Source organism: Papio anubis, chromosome 3 (assembly GCF_008728515.1).
Source record: "Papio anubis isolate 15944 chromosome 3, Panubis1.0, whole genome shotgun sequence".
Classification (NCBI taxonomy): domain Eukaryota; kingdom Metazoa; phylum Chordata; class Mammalia; order Primates; family Cercopithecidae; genus Papio; species Papio anubis.
This window is the reverse complement of record NC_044978.1, coordinates 120017275-120038187: the sequence shown is the minus strand read 5'-3', so window position 1 is coordinate 120038187 and position 20913 is coordinate 120017275. Positions and strand designations below refer to the sequence as shown.

Here is a 20913-nt window from a genome sequence, read left to right as displayed (position 1 = left end):
CAGGAACCAAGAGTGAGAATTCACTCACTCCTGTGAGAATGGTACCAAGTCATTCATGAGGGATCCACCCCCATGACTGAAACACCTCAAACCAGTCCCCACCTCCAACACTGGGGATCAAGCTGCAACATAAGATTTAGTGGGGCCAAACAGACAATATCCACCCATCGCAATGTTGACAAAAGGAAAAAATATCTCAGTAAATTTAATTCAAAATGAAACAAAATAATATTGTAAAGGAAAAGGAAAAGAGGTACTCACTCAATACCAGGGGAAGAACCTGGGAAAAAAGCAATAGAGTAATTCTGTTTTTATTTATGGCTTTATTTATTTTTACAAATAGTTGATATACCTATATAATATTCACAGTGCTACAAAAATGTGAGAAGATTACATGTGAATATTGATCTCATAGGTGATAAAGTATACAAAATGTTGATTAACTGAAGCAGAAATCCACTGAGAAATGTTTATAACCATCAGGTACTACGTTTACAGATGTTGCCAAGTCAAAGTTGAACATCCACAGTGGGACACTCATCATAAATTCTGTTTAATCTTTAAAAGGAGACAGAGAAAAAGCCAAGTATGTAGTAATAAAATCTGCCTAATCATTCTCCTATGATTCTTCTATGCTTGAGTTCATTTTATAGGAGTCTTATTACATGCACGTTTACATTCCTTCCCAATATACATATTCTCAAGGAACTAAAAAAAAATGAGAGAACCTTCATTAGACTGACAAACAAAACTTGTACAGTATAGTCCTCCCCACAATCACTACCAAACCCAACTCAAAATTTCACACTCTAATATATATCCTTACACTACGCAAAATCACATGTTAATAATCCGACCATGATAGATGTTGGTCTTTGGAAGGTAGTCACACAGTATCAGAAACACTCAGATGGAATTCACACTTGTTCTGTGCCCAAGTCTGGCCCAGCCCCGCTCAATATAGCCTTGTGCTGCCCATCCCTGCTACTAAGGCTTGGGACCCATCTGTGTAGCAGAGGGAATGAGGCTGTGGGTGATGCATCAAGTAGATAATCCAGCAGCAAATACTGGAATGTGTAGGTAAGTGTGTATGTTCACATAACATGTGTGAATGTATATATATAGAGGAGGTTAAAAAAAGAATGTTCACATATAGATTTAAGTAAGAAATAACTGTGTATACACACATATATATTTATATACTCTATGTGTGTATATGCATATATATCTTATTTCCTGTATTAGAGTCCCTTCTCTCTTTCAGTTGAAATCTTATTGATAAAATAAGAATATAGGATGTAAGAATAAAGGGACAAAATATTGTAGGGTTTTGAGTGACAGGTGTTCTCAGAGGACTCTGTTGTGACCAGGGGCATAATTTCTCTAGTCAATGTGACTGAAAAGAGGACAGCCAGTGTGTCAGGCATGCTTCCTTTTGCCCAAAACTGAACTAAATGTTCATCAACAGCACGGACTGAATCAACAGGAGACACATCAAAATGAAAAAAAGAAATGTGTTTGCCACTAAAAATGTTAAGATACAAAAATGAGTAATATCAACAGCAAATAAGGATTTATATATACACATACATATACCACAGAAGTACATCTTCATATATCTAATATGGACATGTAAACACATAATTATGTAACATTAAAGCTATATATGCATATTTTATATTTTTTATATTATATATAAATATAGTTATGCAAGCCTCATATACAGATTAGGCAGTTATTTGTATAAGTATATTAAATATATCTAGCAGACCTAGTATTGATGTTCAAACTAAAGGAGTTCCTCTAAACCAGTTCTATAATGGAGTTTCTCAATCTCAAATCTCCATCTCATGCTCTAGACTTGCCTGATTTAACTTTGAAACTGGTCTGATTCTGAACTTTGTCCTACATTTATTTAATAGCAGTATCAGCTATTGTTAGTTCTATCACTCTTGGAAAAACAGAAATCAAATATCCCATTTCCAGGAACTTCTGACCATCTCAGTTGCACTGTTCCCTAAAGACCCCAAGGTACGTGCACACAGAGGACAGTGGACAAATGCATGACATTATCAGCTATGACTTTAGCCCTAGATGCCCATCTTGTCTCCTGCTGCAGTAACAGGGCTGATCTGGGCACACTGCTTGAGGCAGCAGGCCCTCCCACTCCATGTTCCCTTCTGCCAACCTCCCACCCCACCCCTGTTACAAGTGATTGTCCAAAGGGGGACCACATTGTGTGGAGATGCTGGGGCCAGCTTTACAAGTTAGTAAGGGGAAACCAGGAGGCAGAGAAGAAGAAAGGAAAAAGAGGCAGACGACACTGGCCAGGCTCCCCAGGAAGTGAACTTTTGCCTTAGCCCGTTTCCACTTGAGGCAGAGCTAATAGTGCAATGATAAAATTGCAAATCCCAACTCTATTTTGTCCTAACCCAAGCCACAGCTCTCTGTCCTTAGACAAGGATGTAAAGGAGACTTGAAAACATCCTAGAGAATTCAGGGTGTTGAGTAACAGTTGGAATTCGCAAGGTCCATGCCCTGTACATAGACCTCCTATTGAGGCCAAACCCAAGGAAGATGAGTCAAAGATCAGCAGGGAAATAGTATCTCTGACAGTAGCAGAAACCAAATAGGCAGAACAAAAAGGGCAAAATGCCATATCCTATCTCTGAGTCCCCGTCTGGGGAAAAGCACGCCCTTTCTTCCAGGGGCCTGTCTTGGTATGTGCCTGTGAAAGAACTATTTGGGTTTGTCAGGGTTATAACCTCTTCCCATCAACAACTGTGAGCCACGAAGCCCCTCAGCAGGGCCTTCTGAAGTAACCCTTTACTCACACGTGGCATCCTGTAGCCCCTGCTTAGAATGAAATCCTTAAAGGCAACTGTTCCGTGAAGGTCTGCAAGTAACTCCTCCTAAAAGAGTACCCACAGAAGAAAGGGGTCAGCCATCAGAAGCTTGATTTCGCATTTGTTCTCATTAAAAGCATTTAGCTCTTTATAAAGTATCTCATTTTAATCCATATCCTTCTTGTTTTTGAATATGTGTGTAATGTTCCTGAGTTGATGAATATGAAGGCTTTTAAAGACGTCCAGCTTTCTCTCCTTCCCCTACCCTTTTCCTTATCCCTGTATTAAGGATGGGCAACACATTTTAGCGATTAGACAATTATTGACCTATGATGTCTGGAATCTAACCTAGTTAAGATTAACAGTATATCCACAAATCGTAGATCTTAACTTCAAAGGACATGACAATCAAAAATGATTTGATCAGTCCCAACATCTGTGATATTTACGCATCTTTTTAGTTTTTCTTTACATTTATTTTAATTTAAAAATTGGATGCATAAGTTTACATAATTGCAATTCAGTACTTTAAGACCATTTCACCTTCCAAACCAAATCTATCAAGAATAGTCAAAACTCATGAGTCCCCAGAAAGACAGTCATGTTGTCATAGTACTTACCAGTACCCCATAGTGCCTGTGTCTTGTAAACTGGGGTGCCACAGTCTAGTGGTACCACCTATAGTTGATAAGGTAAATCATTCCTCAGGCATTAAAAAGGTGTGATTTATAAAAATTATTGTAGAACAATTCCATTGTTATGAATCCTTCCTGTGTCTAAACTGCCTGATAAGCAATCTTTTACTATATGAGTTGTATCAATTATATTTCCAAAATTTAAATAATACTGCTTTATTCGCTCACTGTAACCATTTTGGAAAACATCTTTATAGCATTTGTCATCAAAATGAAATATGTTTTGTAAAACTTTTGAAGTCTTTAAGACTTAGTCATTAAGAATATGTTTTTAAGGCCGGGCGCGGTGGCTCAAGCCTGTAATCCCAGCACTTTGGGAGGCCGAGACGGGCGGATCACGAGGTCAGGGGATCGAGACCATCCTGGCTAACATGGTGAAACCCCGTCTCTACTAAAATATACAAAAAACTAGCCGGGCGAGGTGGTGGGCGCCTGTAGTCCCAGCTACTCGGGAGGCTGAGGCAGGAGAATGGCGTAAACCCGGGAGGCGGAGCTTGCAGTGAGCAGAGATCTAGCCACTGCACTCCAGTCATAGAGAACCGCCGAATCGCCAGAGCGTCGTGGTGTATGAATATGAAGAATATGTTTTTAAAAAGAGAACTCTAGACACCTTAAAGCAAAAGTTTGTAGCTATTTTTCTTTTTAAATATTTGGGAAAATGATATTACCTTTTATAATAAAAGTGTAACTGGAATAGCTTTATGTTATATATTAAATTCACATAAACTTAGGCTCTCCAAAAACCATACTAAGAAATTCTGCCAAACATTATTTACATAATTTTGAGACTTATATAAACATGTAGTGCTCATAAATTTGTGTCATACCTCACACCTGAAAATAAGAATTTATATTCAGTACTGGAAAAGATTAAAATGACCATCCTTTCTGTCTTAGCTTTCCAATCTGAAGAAGACAATTGATGAGTGATTACTGATGAATAATAAGTCTAATTCGTATTGTATTTTGCTTTCTCAAAGTGTTTTCACATCTGTTATCTGGGAGAAGTTTGGGGTCTGTTGAAAAAGAGAAGAGGTTTGCAAATATCCTCATTTAGAGTACTATGCAAGTGTTTCATCAATATTTCCAAATTTCCAGGGCTATAATGAGTATCTTCTTTCCATTAGCTACTTTTACACAAGAAATGAGCAGGCACAGAGCTTATCTGTAGTAAAATTAGAGCACATCCTTGTTGTGTTTGTTGCTTTGTAATATCAAACAGTGCTTAACCTTTGTCCCTTTCCTCTCAGACAGATACTGCAACTCGAATGAATTGCCTAAAAGAAATTTCCTGGCTGAAATTTTGAATGTTTTGACATTCACCCATAGCTGATAGGAAACAAGCTTCACATTTTGTTACCCAAAGAGAACCCATGACATCACATCTATTCTGGGCACTGAGGTGGTCCTACCAAGTCACACCGCCCTTTGAACAATTATCCTTGGAATAAATTGTTCCAAGAATGTTGAAATACCATGAGTAGAGATGTCATGTCTACCACAAAGCCAGGAGATTCCACGTCTTGCTTATTACATGTTCTCCATAACATGACTTGGTTTTCTCCTTGCTGAATTCAATATGCAAGGTGGAGGGCTTTCAGGAGCCTTTGTATTACGCCACAGAGTCTAGTTCAGTATGAGGGTGGCAGACACACTGTGATCATCTTAAGCTCAGACAATCGAATCTCGGTATAAATACATACCTGTTCCTGCAGCTCCTTTTTAAAATTCTCCTCTTGAGCTTTATGTGAGGCCTCAGGGTCAACCAGAGGCTCGTCTGCTCTTTGCTTTTTCCACAAGTTGGGGTTCAAATACCACGCTCCATACCTCATCTTCACCCACTTTGGCTTACAAGGATTCTATGGAGAGTAACACAATTCCCAGTGCCATTGATTTTTTGTTTGTTTGTCATTTCAAACATCTAAAGCTTAGCTTAGGAGAGCAGGATCATTACTTTGGAATTTAGGTTGGTCCTTGCCAAAGTATTTTGTGAAGTTTCAGCATGCTTTGATTTTACAAAGTAAACATTAAAGTTCATGATTTTAAAAATAATGCAGTGGTTAATAACATGGCCTTTGGATTTTGACAGACCAGGGTTCAAATCCAGCTTTCCTCCCACTCAGTAGGTGTGAGATGATCAAGTTACATAAATTCTTCATCTGTAAAATGGAGATAACAATAGTATACACCCCCACAGGGCTGTTGTGAAGATTAAAGGAGAGAATGTATGTAAAGCAGCTAGAAATCATGTAAAAAATCACATGTTTTCCCCTAGGGTAAAGACCTTGAATAATACTCAATCAAAATAGTAAGTTATTAGACAGTATGAGCCCAGCACGGTGCTCAGCCTTGCATATGCTACAATACTGTTTTATCAAACTGCTAACACCAAGCTTTTGCCTTATTTTTTTCTTTCTTTCTTTCTTTTTTTTTTTTTTTTTTTGAGACAGAGTCTTGCTCCGTCGCCCAGGCTGGAGTGCACTGGCGTGATCTCGGCTCACTGCAAGCTCTGCCTCGCGGGTTCACGCCATTCTCCTGCCTCAGCCTCCAAGTGGCTGGGACTACAGGCGCTCACCACCACGCCTGGCTAATTTTTTGTATTTTTAGTAGATATGGGGTTTCACCATGTTAGCTAGGATGGTCTCAATCTCCTGACCTCGTGATCTGCCCGCCTCGGCCTCCTAAAGTGCTGGGCTTACAGGTGTAAGCCACCATGCCCGGCCAAGCTCTTGCCTTTTTAACTGGAAGACAGAAAGAGGAAAATGAACGTATCTCATTCCCTTCTTTCCCCCATTCCTCAGCAGTGCATCAAGGACGTTAGGAGAACCTCTTGTTGGTTCATAGACTGATACTGTGAATGCAATACCCTCACTGTCGCATCACAAAAGGGGGTCTAACTCTTGGGTGTTAGAAACATGAAACCACAAAGATTCTGGCCCTGTCTCCTCTCATGCACATTTAAACTATGTGGTGGAATGTGTGGGGCATTCTAGAGTCAAGCCAGATACGCTCTAAGACAGAGAGAATGGGACAAAATAGACAGGAGGGAAATCTCTTCCAGCGCTGGATTCAGCATTGTGATCTCTCCGCTCCGAGCATACAGACTGCCTTGCAATTTCCAGAGCACCCCTGTCATGCTTCTGCCTCAGTGCCTCCACACACACTGTTCCCTTTACTGTAATGTTTTTCCCCAAGACACACACATGGCTTCCTCTTTTACCTATTTCATGTCATCTTTTCAGTGGCATCTTCCCTGGCCATCCAATTTAAAAAATGGTAACCCCGGGCCGGGCGCGGTGGCTCACGCCTGTAATCCCAGCACTTTGGGAGGCTAAGGTGGGCGGATCACCTGAGGTCGGGAGTTCGAGATCAGCCTGGCTAACATGGTGAAACCCTGTCTCTAGTAAATATACAAAATTAGCTGGGCGTGGTGGCGCATGCCTGTAGTCCCAGCTACTCTAGCGGCTGAGGCAGGAGAATCGCTTGAACCCAGGAGGCAGAGGTTGCAGTGAGCTGGGATCAGTCCACTGCACTCCAGCCTGGGTGACAGAGTGAGCCTCTGTCTCCAAAAAAAAAAAAAAAAGAAAAAAAAGGAATCCCCCCTCCCTCCCAACACTCTTTGCCTTCTTTCTCTGCTCCACTTTACTTAATGACCCTCATCACCATTTCTATGCTATATATTTTCTGATCATTTGTCTGTCTCTCTTCTTGTCCTCTAAAATATAAGCTTCGGAAATTATTCCCAGCTACATCTCCCTGGCATCTAAACAATACTTAGGACATAATGGGTGCTTAATAAGTATTTGCTGAATGAAAGTCATGTTTCTTAACTTTGGCACTATTGACATTTGGTACTGGAGAACCCTTTGTATGTAGGGGAGTGGTGTGTGTGTGTGTGTGTATGTGTGTGTGTGTGTGTGTGTGTCCCATGCATCATAGGATGTTTAGCAGCATTCCTGGCTTCTACCCACTAGATTCTAATAGCATCCCCCAAGTGGTGACAACCAAAAATGTCCTCTCTAGATATTGCCAAATATCCCTGAGGTGGGGGAAAGGGGGCAAATTGCCCTCAGATATGAACCACTGAAATGAAAGAGGGAAGAAAACAGATTGGGGAAGAAAGGGGAGAAGGAGGGGAATGGAATCTACATTACTGCCACACTGAAGAACTTGAATTCTGGAATATGTTATGTTGTTGGGTAACTGGTGATCTTTCCAGACTCAAGATGAACATAATTCCTTCTGTGATACCTTCGTAAACATGCCCTCACTCCGTGCTTGATGGAATTGATTACCTCTTCCTATGTCCTGAACACACCATGGCATCATTTCGCTATAATCATTTACCTGTTGACCCCACTAGGCTGTAATCTCCATAAGTGCAGGAGGCAGTCCTCCATTTTTGCTTCATTTGTTCCCAGCACTTTTGGACACATAGTGGTAGGTGCTCAGAAACGTACTACTGTTTTTGAATAAATGCATACACAAATTGATCAATTAATATAGAGGGCAAAGAAAGATATATAAAATAGAGGCACAGATTGCTGTGAGAGATTAGAAGTAAGAACAAATTAATGTCAACCAAGGGACCGAGAAAAGCTCCATGGAAAAATCAGCAAATTTCCTGGGTCTAAAGGAAGATAGAACCTATGGACATGGAGAGGAGGGCACTCCAGGAATCGAGAATACTATGAGCAAAGCTAAGGTGGCAGGAAAGCTCATACACCAAAGACCACAGTTTAGAAGGCCTGAGGGTTTGTGGAGTCAGAAAATAAAGACAGGGCAGCCCAGAAAATAAAGACAAGGACTTCCAGAATAGGGACCAGATTTACCCCGCCACCTTCAACAATCAAAAACACAAGAAAAAGTACATGAATTAATACTATGCCAGACACAAGACATGGGGTAACCAAGGATAGTGATCTTTGAGGGACAAACAAGATAAGCCCCACGACTGCCCTAGCTCACTGCCTTCAGGCAGAGCGCAGGAGGAGCCCAATGGACTCTCTGAATTGAGAGGACAGGACCAAGAGTCCAGACAGATCAAAGCAGAGAAAGTTTGCAGCACAGAGTATCAGAAAAGAAAGAGCTGCAGAGAGAGAGAACTCCAGGAGGTTTCAGAGGGTACCCCTTTGTGCATGTGTGGGAGGAAACTACCCACGGTCAGGGAAAGAACCAACCAAAAGGAAAAGAGGGCAAAGTGTCCAGCACTTTCACAGGGCCAGGAACAGTGCCTTCTTCCTCCTGGAAAACCTAAAGATCCACAGGACACTAGGCAGAACACACAGAAGGGTCTTGCCTCAATAGTAGGGAATAATTACCCCATATTACTTTGGTCTTTCCCAACAAATTTTTTTTTTTAATAGAAACAAAAATCTCACTCTGTCACCCAGACTGGAGTACAGTGGCACAATCATAGCTCACTATAGCCTTGAACTCCTAGGCTTAAGCAATCCTCTGCCTCAGCCTCCCAAGTAGCTGGGACTACATGTACATGCCACCACAAGCAGTTAATTTCTTTTCTAAATTTTTTTTGTAGAGACGGGGTCTCACTATGTTGCCCGAGTTGGTCTCGAACTCCTGGCTTCAAGTGATACTTCTGCCTTGGCCTCCCAAAATGCTGGGATTACGGTCATAAACCACCGCACCCAACCCCAACAAATCTTAAAAGCAAAGCTCAAAAGGATCAAACTTCCAAGTAACTTGGTTGCATCCCAGAACAAAGTTCAAGAATATTTATAGGAATACAAATACTCAACACCCAGTAAGATAAAAGTAACATTGCCTAGCATCCATCGAAGACTACCAGGCACACAGAGATGTAAGAAAGTATGACCCACAGTGAGGAGACAAATCACCTAATGGAAACTGACACAGAACTGATGCAGATGTTAGAATCCGTAAACAATGACATCACAGCAATTGTTATAACTATGTTTTTTATGCGCAAAAGGTGAAGTTGAGACATGGAAGATATAAATTAAAGAGACTTAAGCTAAACTTTTAGAGATAAAAATTGTAACATATGAGATTCTAAAAAAATACTAGATGGGATTAACGAAAGACTAGACATTGCAGGGGGAAAAAATAGAGAATTTAAAGACATAGCCATAGAAACACAAAAAGAAAAGAGAATTTTAAAAGCTGACCAGAGCAGTGGTGAACTGTAAAACAACTTCAAGTGGCCTAATTACAGGTAATCAGAGTTCTGGGAAGGGACTGAAAAACAACAACAAAAAAAGTTTAAAGAAATATAGTCCAAAATTTTCCAAATTTAATGAAAACTACAGGCCCACAAATCCAAGAGGCTCAACAAGCCACAAGTACATGAAACACGAAGAAAGATACACCAAGGTTTATGATAATCAAAATGCTCAAAACCAGTGACAAAGAGAAAATATTAAAAGCATCCAAGGAAAAAGCACATCCCAAAAAAACAAAGATGAGGATGTTGTAAGATTTCTCCTAGAAACAGTACAACCAAGAAGACAGGAAAGCAATATCTTTACTGAAATTTTTAAAACTGTGAATTAACTTTGAACTAGAATTCTTTTCCCACAAAATACAAAATTCCTCCTTATCCATGATTTTGCTTTCTACATTTTCAGTTACCTGTGGTCAACCATGGTCTGAAGTATTAAATGGAAAATTCTAGAAATAAACAATTCATAAGTTTTAAATTGTGTGCCATTCTCAGTAGCATGATGAAATCTCAAGCCATCCTTGTTCCATTCCTCCAGGGATATGATCATCTCTTCGTCCAGAGTATCCACACTGTACACACTACCCTCCCTTAGTCACTCAGTAACCGCCTGTTATCAGATCAAAAAACAGTATATATAGGAGTTAGTACTATCCAAAGTTTCAGCATCTACTGGAGGATCTTGAAACATAACCCCTACAGATAACAGACAACAGGTGACCACTGAATCTTTTTAAATGAGGCAGAACAAGGTGTCTTCAGACATACAAAAGCTGAAAGAATTCATCACCAGCAGATCCACACTGGAAGGAATGTTAAAAGAAGTCTTCTAGTCAGAAGAAAAAAGATACTATGTGGAAATATAGTTTCAACTTTTGTATAGTGACCCTCCATTTGCCAGTCAAAGGTTCAATTTTGGCAATAACTTCCATGGTTTATAAAGCAGTGTTTGCATAATTATTTCTACATACAGGGAATTGAGCAATTTTATTCAGCCCAGAATCAGGACAAGCAGTGGTTCAGGCCTCAGGTGTGATGGACATAACTTACCTGTCTAATACCATTTTGCATTTTACCTTTTAGAAAGATGAAAGGAAAATGGAAAAATAAAAGTGCTGATATTCATGATGAAATGCATAGTTTTCATAAACCTTATGCAATAGAGTCAAGGATAGAAACATAATGTGTGTCAAAATAGGTTGGCAAATGTGTTCAACTGTAAAGGACAAAATTAATATGTCCCAAATATTGGAAGTATAATATCAAAGTTTATGTGTAAAAGGCAGAAGACAATTAGAAATAAAATATTGTTTTTCACTTTCAGGGAAGGGCTCTCCCCTCCAACTTAGGCACTTAAATCTGTTGTTGACTCACATAACTTGACTTGTGTATATATATTTGCAGTGACACATTGTGTAGAAAAGTAAATAGTAGTTTAGGGGCCCATAGTACTTCCCTTTGGAACATGGCATGTTATTTCTCTTTTCTGTTACCTTGTTCTTCCATCTTTACAGAAACTTGGTGCTGAGGAAACCTGTTAATCATTAGGCAAGCATGTGGTCAAGAATGATGGTTTGTGGTCAACAAGACTCCAGCAAAAATTCAAGAATTCTTTGGACATACTATTAACAGCATTCACAATAATTAATTGCAGCATTTTGCTCTTGCAATAATAACCATTCATGTATATTTCTACTGACTTTTAGTCTTTCAACATATAAAACACCTAACAAATTATCTCTGAAAATGACTATTCAGGTATGAAAAATAATCCCAAATGATATGCCTCATTTGTATAACTGACTTTATTATAGGTATTAAACATGCATTTGTTTAACAAATATTAATCATGAAAAAAATTCAAGAATTCTACTTTAAAAAACCAGTACCCATGACACACCAGAATTCAAGAACTTTAAGACTTCAATACAACTTAATTTTCTTTGATTTTCGGACTGGTCCCCTTCTGCAATTACCTGTGGTTTCTGGAGTTTCCTCTCATAGCCTGTTTTCTGGAAGAACTTTGGCTCCTGCAGTTTACTGAGCCCCACACTACGCTTTAGCTCCAGAGCAACCTGATTTGGCTTCATCATGTGGAGCGCATCATGGCTTGGTTTGGTCTCATAGTCAATGTCAAACTGTTTCAAGATGAACTCTTCATCAATGTCTGAAATTCCCTGGAAGAATATCACATTGCATGAATTGAGGGCAATCGGTGAAATGCTCCTTGCTTTCTTCTTTAATCTAAGGGAGGTAGTTGGCCATTGCTGGGGAAAGAGGTAGCTTGGGGAGAAGTGGAAAATGCTCAGTCAGCATTTATTGAAGACAAGAAGTGTTTGGGATTTGGAGGGCTTTGTCATTAAAAGACAGCTTAGGACTTTGCAAGAAGCAGTGAGTCCCTGAGGGAAATCATGAGCCTGAGGGAAATTCAGTTTGATCGATAGCAAACTTCTTCAGCACTTTATAGTGGTGGCATCTCTAGAAGTGTTTTCCAGACTTGTGTAGATATGGCAGTGTTTTCTCTGCCCATAACTCTGTATAAGGAAAGCTGCCAGGTTCACAGCTCCTGCTGAAGGAGGTGGTTTCAGTCAGCCGCATTCTGTACACAGAACAACCTTCACCATTTCCTTCCCTCAGCTACAGCTGGTGGGAGTAGAGATGGGCACGTTAAGAGCAGCTAATCTGTATGCTGAGTGTTTACCTATGATATGGCTCAAGGCTAAAAGATCTTAGACTCCATAGAATCTCACACTGGAAAATAGAAACTGGAAAACACAGAGAACGAAGTCACCAGCAGCTGGCACTGTGACTGGAGTAAAATTTATAGAGAGGAGTCATGAAACAGAGTCAGGGACATAAAGGGACAAGTACAGGCAAAAGGAAGCTAAAGTAATAATGAAGCAGAAATAAAGCAAGCAGAATCAATGAGGTGAAAAATAAACAAACAGCATGGAAGGAAAAGCACAAGCCAGTGCTGTGAAGAAAATCCCGCAGGGTGATGAGACAGGGACCTAGCTCGTGGGATGTCAGTAAACATGGGAGCTTGGTCACAGGGTCTGAAACTAAAGGCAGTTACCAGAGAAGCTAAGCTCTTATTCTAAGATTCCTTAAGTTTCTTGCCTTGAGACAGGAATCGCCTCCAGCAGCAGGAATAGGAGAAGTGGACTCTGGAAATCAGGCAGTCCACTCTGAACAGATTATGGACAAGCAGTGATTTGGATACCAGGCATACTGGGCGTCGTCTGCTTCGTCCAGCATCCCCGCTCCAGTCACCATCTGAGGAGTCTCTGTCCCTCACTCTCACTCTGTTGCAGTTGGGTTGGACACCCCCACTCTTGGCTTCAGGGTTAGGTGTGCGTCCTGGCCTAGCCAATAAGCATATTCCATCTCCTTAATCATAATGGTTAGTTCAAGCACAAGCACGTGCCCCAAGTTAGTCCAGTGAGAGTAATCCCTGGACTTTTCCCTGATGGAAAAGCACTGCTGTCTTCACACTTAGGTTGCTCGCTTGTAGGATATAAGCTTGGAAATTTTAGTGACTACTTTTGCCATTTCTTGGGGAAATATTGATTGAGAAAGAAGTCCATCTTGCAACAACCGAGAGATAGGAACAACATCTAAAACTATTTCAGCACCTGGATCAAGCTGTGCCTGAAGTTCCTACTATATCTGGATGCTTTCCTTTTCTCTCTTAAACCAATCTGAATTATATTTCAGTCACTTGCCAATGAAGTAAGTAGCTTGATGTTTAAAAGTACTAAAAAAATACATTGACTAAAACTAACACTCAAAAGATGGGGTGGGGGCATGGAATGCAAATCCTAAAGACCTTAAATCCGAGAAAAGCATCAGGTATTTAGACATCTACAGAGACTCAGGAACAGGAATAGGTGACTATATAGGTCTTGGAAGGAGCACAAGGGAAGACCTTGATAACTGAGTCAAAAGTCTGTTTATGTCAGTTTTTTTTTTTTTTTTTTTTTTGAGACAGGGTCTTGCTTTGTTGCCCATGCTGGAGTACAGTGGCATGATGACAGCTCACTGCAGCCTCGATTTCCCAGGCTCTAGCAATCCTCCCACCTCAGCCTCCTGTGTGGGAGGGGCACACCACCATGCCTAGCTAATTTTTATTTATTTATTTTTATTTTTTTAAGACGGAGTCTCACCCTGTTGCCCAGGCTGGAGTGCAGTGGTGCAATCTCTGCTCTCTGCAACCTCTGCCTCCGGGTTCAAACAATTCTCCTGCCTCAGCCTCCTGAGTAGTTGGGATTACAGGTGCACGCCACCACACCCGGCTAATTTTTTTGTATTTTTAGTAGAGACGGGGTTTCACCATGTTGGTCAGGCTGATCTTGAACTCCTGACCTCATGATCCACCCACCTTGGACTCCCAAAGTGCTAGGATTACAGGTGTGAGCCACTGCACCCGGCCTAACTTTCATATTTTTTACAAAAATACAAGAGAGACAAGGTTTTGCCATATTGCCCGGGCTGGTATTAAACTCCTGAGCTCAAGCGATCCACCTGCCTCAGTCTCCAAAAGTGCTGGGATTACAGGCATAAGCCACTGTGCCTGGCATGTTAGAACATTTTTGTGTGAAGGTTATAATCAAGGAGTACCTGCCAGAGTACTTCTAGATAAATCTAACTGAGAAAAATAAGTTTAAGGAGTGAAAGAGAGAAAAGAAAGTCCTGACATTAAAATGGAAAATAAAAATATGAAACAACTGCAATGATGTGAGATGTGAACATAAACATTCAAATTAGCCACAAGTTTGCAAACTTTCCAGAAATTTCATATACCAGAAATATTTCTATTTATATATAATAGAAGAAAATGATTCCTTTATGATTTTGAGGATTTGACTTAGATTTTATTCAATACTGTTTTTTAATAAAAGCAACTTTGAGCTTGACATTTAAAAGTAGGTATTACCACTAACTTACAAAAGTAGTAACCCAGTTGCAGAAGTCATTAACTGCTCTGTGAACATTTTCCTGAAGACCAGGACGAGGACCGTTTTCATGGAGCAAATCCATTTTATGTGGCTTTTCTTCATAAAGCCATTGGCTTGCATTTGACACAGAAGTCTGCTTGGAACTAAAGATAATAAGATCATTAAAGAATTACAATATGAGACACAATGAATCCAAATGGATTTCAAACAGTTTTGGAGGCAAAAGGAAATCATAAAGCAAGTATTTGGTTGTTTTGCTTTGTTTTGTTTTTGTTTTTTGTTTTTGAGACGGAGTCTTGTTCTGCCACCCAGGCTGGAGTGCAGTGGCTGGAGTGGAGTGGCGCCCAGGCTTGAGTGCAGTGGCGGCTCACTGCAAGCTCCGCCTCCCAGGTTCACACCATTCTCCTGCCTCAGCCTCCCGAGTAGCTGAGACCACAGGTGCCCACTACCACGCCCGGCTAATTTTCTGTATTTTTAGTAGAGATGGGGTTTCACCTTGTTAGCCAGGATGGTCTCGATCTCCTGACCTCGTGATCCGCCCGCCTTGGCCTCCCAAAGTGCTGGGATTACAGGCGTGAGCCACCACGCCCGGCCAAAGCAAGTATTTCTGACAGTCTCTTGCAAGCTCACATACAAATTATATTTTAATTTTTCAAAGAGCACATTCTCATTACCAATATTATAAAGACAAGTATATCATGATTAGTTATAATAATTAAAACTTATATAGCATTTTACCATTATAAGTTGATTTTTAAAATTTTGAGTACCATTTATTAAAACATGTACTGGGTAAAAGCCCAAATTACTGTGCTTGAAGTCTACCAAAGCCTCAGGCAACCTTGACAAGTAGGAGTCATCCTTGACTTCTCTATCATTCCTAAAATCCAGCTCAGTTAAAGTCTGGCAGATTGTAACTGTCTCCTTCCCTCTGGACTGCAGCAAAATGCTAGTGTCTCTGCATCATCAACTCCTATGGCTCCCCCAACCTTCAACCCCCAATCCATTCCCTACACTGCAGCCCAAGCAGTCATTTCAAAATGTAACTCTGGACATATCAAATCAGCCACCCTTCATCACCATCAACAGCTTCTTTATAAAAATTGAAATATAATTCATCCACCATGAAATTCATAAAATGTACCACTTCAAAAGTGTTTGAGAGTACCCTTTTATATTCACAAAGTTGTGCAACCACCACCACTATCTTATTCCAGAACACTTTTATTGCCCTGAAAGAAACCCCGTAGCCATTAATAATCACTCACCATTTCCCCACTTCCCTTGTTCCTTCCTGGCAACAACTAACCTACCTTTCTGTCTCTGTAGATTTGTCTATACCGGATATTTCATCTGAATGGAACCATGCAACATGTAGTCTTTTGTGTCTGGCTTCTCTCAATTAGCATCATGTTTTCAAGGCTCATCCATGTTGTAGCATGTATTAGTAGTTTATTTCTTTTTGTGGCCAATATTCCATTGTCTACATAGACCACTTTTTGTTTATCCGTTCACAAACATATGCAGGTGATAGACATTTGGGCTGTTGCCACTTTATGCCTGTTAAGGACAATGCTGCTATGGACATTCATGAACAAGCTTTTGTGTTCAACAGCCTCTTGCTATTCCTCCAATAAAGACTTAAATCTTGACACAACCTCTAAGGCTCTGCATGGCCTAGCTCTCCAGGTTCTTTGGGACCCACCGCCCTTTTTTACTCTCTGAACTCCAGCCAATATGGCCTTCTCTCAGTTCTGTGAATTCATGCTGCTCCCTCCAGCCATTAGGCCTTTGCTTGAGCTGTTCCACCTGACTGCAATGCTGTCACCATTTCCTTATCCCCTTCATGTCTCAACATACATGTGCCTTCCTCGGGGAGGCATCCCCACAGGCTGTCCCCTGAGCCTACTTTTTATTCATAGCCCCTGTACCTTTTATTCATAACACTCATATTAATTTATCCATCCATTAATTCAACAAATATTCAGTAAGCATCAACTATGTGCCAGGCATTAGAATTGAAATGTAAATAAAGTTAAGCCCCTGTCCTCATAGAGTACACAATTGAGTAAGAGAGACAGATAGTAAACAAACATATGCCAGCTGATTATAAGTGATATAGAGAAAGCAAAATAGGACAGGAGGGATGGAGAGTGGTGGTAGGGAGCATTTTATTTATACAGAGAAGTTGTCTCTATTAAAGTAATATTTGACCAAAGACCCAAAAGAAGAAAGGGGTCAAACCATGTAAATGTCAAGTCATGCAGATAACAGACAGAAAAGAATGGTATATGCAAAGACCTGAGCTGGGAGCGTGCTGAGCATGTTTGAAGAATACAAAGTCCCATGGAGAGGAGTAAAGAGTAGAACAGCAGAGGATGAGGCTTGAGAGGTGACAGGGACCTAATCATATAGTACTTTGAAGGCAGTTGTAAGGACTTTGGATTTTTCTCAGAAAAATAAGCAATTGGAGAATCTCAAGCACTGGAATGACATGACTTGACTTATGTTTTTAAAAAGATTATGTCAGCTACCGTGTGACAGACTTGAGAGACGGGGGTTTGGGTGGAGGTCACGAGACCAGTTAGTAAGCTATTGCAGTAATCCAGGCAAGAGGTGATGGAATCTTGGAATAGACTGGTAGTAGTGGAGAAGGTGAGATTCTGGATACATTTCAAAAGTAAAACCATTATCATTCGCCGGCAGATTGCAACTATTGTTCCAGAAAAAACTGGAAAGATGGGGTTCCTGTTTACTGAACTGGGGAAGACAGAAGTAGGAATAAGTTTAGGGGAGAAAACAAGAGTTCAGTTTTGGGTTTGTCTAGTCGGAGATTCCAAGTATACATCCAAGGACAAATATTGAATTAACCATATACAGATGGACCAGAGGAGGTCACTTGGTTGTGAGTAAATGTGCTGAAAAGCCATCAAAGACCAAAGTACTTCAAGGCTAAAAGGTAAAGAGTGGCCAGTAAAAGATGACTACGGAGAGGTCCATGAAAGAGGGATGTTCCAGAAGCCAAGTAAAGAAAGTGTTAGGAGAAAGAGGACATAATCAATTACGTCAATTGCTACTATGTATACATCAAGTATGGTGATCCCTGAGAGCCGATTAAGTAACATAGAGGTCAATGGTGACCTTGGCTAAGGTCAGGTTCAGTGGAGTGGTAGAGATAAGAGCCTGATTGCTGTTCGGAGAGAAAAAGACTGAGTGAGTATGAATGCCTCTTTCAAAAAATTTTGCTCTAAAGGAAAGGAGAGATTATCTGGTGAGGTGGAGTTGGTGTCGCTTGCATCCTGCCAGGACCTGGAGGTGTTCATCAACCTGGAGGTTCATCAAATATATGTTCAAGAATTTTTAATCTCCAGCCATGCTTCCCTCTGTCCCCTCTGAGAGGTCCCACTTAACCCTCTAATCACTTGGTCTTTCTGGTGACCAGCCACATTCTAAGACAATCTAGGTGCCCCAACCTGAGCACCTCATTAGCATAAACTCTCCAGTGACTAAAAGGGGCTCCTTATGAATAACAAAAAGCATTCCTGTCACTCAGGAAATCCCAAGGGATTTAGGAGCCCTGTGTCAGTAACTGGGGACAAAGACCAAGTATATTTATTATATCACAGATCCCTACATACAACATTCCTCTCGCTCCCCCACCCAAGTTTTGAGCAACCTGAAAAACAATATGGAGAGCAAAGACAATAGCCAAAATATCCCCTTCACTGCTAACAGCAGCCATGATAGACGACATGGCTTTAGGTCCAAGAGGACTTGCTAACTGACACCCAGAAACTGGCAGGGACTTCCACCCAGTCTCCTGCAGGGCTGGACCAGGACAGTCCTCCCCTCTAGAATGGGGAAGCAAGGAGAAATTATGCTTCCCATGGGCCATCTTGCTCCTCATGGAAGAAAGGCAAAACTGAGAGAAGCACATCCAGTTACCCTTCCTATTTTTACCAAGTGGTGGACTGAAGAGCCAGAAATGTCCTAAGAGTAGAGTTCCTCTCACCTTGTGTCTTCCCCTAAAAAACATATACAATGTAATGCAGTGGATTCTCTCTAAATCCACCTCCATGTAGGTAATGTGTGTGACCAACAAAGCTCTACATGGCCCCCACAAAACACACTGACCACGGTCCACACCCCTCTAAGTGTCTGGGTACTGTGGATAGGCTGCTCTCTAGTTCACCATACTCTTCAGCACCCATCAGTGAGGTCTTTAATTTCAAAAGTCAAATGTAGGCCTGACCCAGTGGCTCATGCCTGTAATCTCCACACTTTGGAAGGAAGAGGTGGGCAGATCACTTGAGGCCAGGAGTTCAAGACTAGACTGGCCAACATGAGGAAACCTCATCTCTACCAAAAACACAAAGATTAGCCAGGTGTGGTGGTGAGCACCTATAGTCCCAGTTACTTGGAAGGCTGAGGCATAAGAATCGCTGGAACCCAAGAGGTAGAGGTTGCAGTGAGCCAAGATGGTGCCACTGCTCTCCAGCCTGGGCGACAGAGCAAAACTCTGTCTCAAAAACAAACAAAAAAACATGTGTATCCCAAATCTATTTGTGTCCAGTATGCTTATCACTGCATTTATGTTATTTAATTAAATATTATATTGACTAGGGAATCAAGAATGTGTTACAAAAGGGAGATGCTTTCGTTAAGCTTAATGCTTTGAGAAGTGTCAATGAAGGTAGTATTACAGGTATGGTTTAAGAAAAAAAGATGGGTGGAAACTCCAAGCAGTAGACCTATACTCAGAAAAAAGGCTTAGGTCAGGCATGGTGGTACATACCTGAAGTCCTAGCTGTTCAGGAGGCTGAGGTAGGAGGATCATTTGAGTCCAGAACTCAAGGCTGCAGTGAGTTGTGATCTCTTCACTGCCCTCTAGCCGTAACATTTCTTGGGGTACAAAGGATGAAACCCCAAAACTATGGTGCTTTGGTATGCTGAGCACTTTTGAATTAAAGGAAATTGGAAAGCTGTAGAAGCTGCCTCAAAATCAAGGATTTTCTGACTTTCGCTGTTTCTACCCCTCAAGCATAGGGAGGGACTCTCTCTGGAATTTCCTTATAGACACCTGTGTCTGCATCGTTGCTGGATAAATCACATCCATTGAAGAAATAAGCACTATTTAGAGTGGTACCTAGGACTCCTTTCCCTCTTCCTTGGGAACTTAGTTATATTTTCTTCATTAGAATTATTCTAAAGATGAGAAACTTTAAGAAGGTAATTCCTAGAATGTTTCATCAGGTGACAGCAATGATCAAAGGGTTAAGAACAATACTCACGGTCCCAGGTAGACTTGGGTAGAACGTTTTTTAAAAAGCTTTGTGGGTTCTTTCATTCCTTTCCTGGTGTCCTGACAATAAGCCCATGTGTCCTCCAGCTTCCGGTCAGGATCGAGCACTTCCAGCACCTTTAATAAGAGCTACAAACAGAAAATAGTCTTAGAGGAAAAGAAAAATGTGCTGAAGAAGGGAGTCCCCATTCTACAACAAAACAGACACACTTGCCCTTCACTTTTCCTTTTCAATCCATCAGTACTGTTCACCAACTTCCATACCAAGTATTATGCTGGGTGCTATGGATAGATTAGGACCATATCGCAAAAGACATAATCTCAAATGTTAAAATCCTGAAAGATCATAATCCCTTAAGTCTAAAATCCTCAAAATCGCAATCCCAAAAATTAAAATTCCAAAACTATAATTCTGGAAAAAAAATTGTAAAAAAAATTATTTTAAAGGCACTTAAATTTTTAAATGGAGATTTATTTGAGAAATGTAAAAATGAGAGAACACTTCATTGGCCATTTTACACAATGAATTGGGCAAAAACAATATACATATTTTTGCAAGCATAAACAGTCAGGTATACTAGCAAAAGTCACATGGGTATAATATGAGCAGGGAAACCATATTCATAAAGAAATAGCTCAAAAAGTGATATGTATAAATGCATATCACTATGTTTGGCAATTGTGTGCACTCTGCTTTATAATTTCAGTCATCTGAAATACAGCAATGTACAACCTAAGCCTTTTGACAAAATCAATCAAAAAGCATGATGGGGCCAGGCACAGTGGCTAAGGCATATAATCTCAGTGCTCTGGGAAGCTGACTCAGGAAGATGGCATGAGGCCAGGAGCTTGAGACCAGCCTGGGCAACACAGCAAGACCCCTGTCTCTATTAAAAAAAAAATTTAAATT

General features: G+C 40.7%; 1 protein-coding gene across 3 annotated transcripts in view; it reads right to left on the bottom strand.

Annotated features, from left to right (window-relative positions):
• Nucleotides 1-314: 314 nt before the first annotated feature.
• The window catches only part of FAM47E (family with sequence similarity 47 member E), a 32104-nt gene continuing 11505 nt past the window's right edge, over nucleotides 315-20913 (bottom strand). Inside the window, exons 3-8 of one of the 3 annotated variants that reach the window (XM_003898731.5) lie at nucleotides 19993-20132; nucleotides 14691-14844; nucleotides 11720-11920; nucleotides 5245-5400; nucleotides 2835-2912; nucleotides 315-708 (exon numbers count right to left, since the gene is read on the bottom strand). In XM_003898731.5, the coding sequence (XP_003898780.2) occupies nucleotides 643-708; nucleotides 2835-2912; nucleotides 5245-5400; nucleotides 11720-11920; nucleotides 14691-14844; nucleotides 19993-20132 (795 nt within the window). In that variant the 3' untranslated portion in view covers nucleotides 315-642. Of the gene's footprint in view, nucleotides 709-2834; nucleotides 2913-4157; nucleotides 4558-5244; nucleotides 5401-11719; nucleotides 11921-14690; nucleotides 14845-19992; nucleotides 20133-20913 lie in introns of those variants that run through there. The other 2 variants (XR_646959.4, XM_009206911.4) reach the window with 2 other exon arrangements.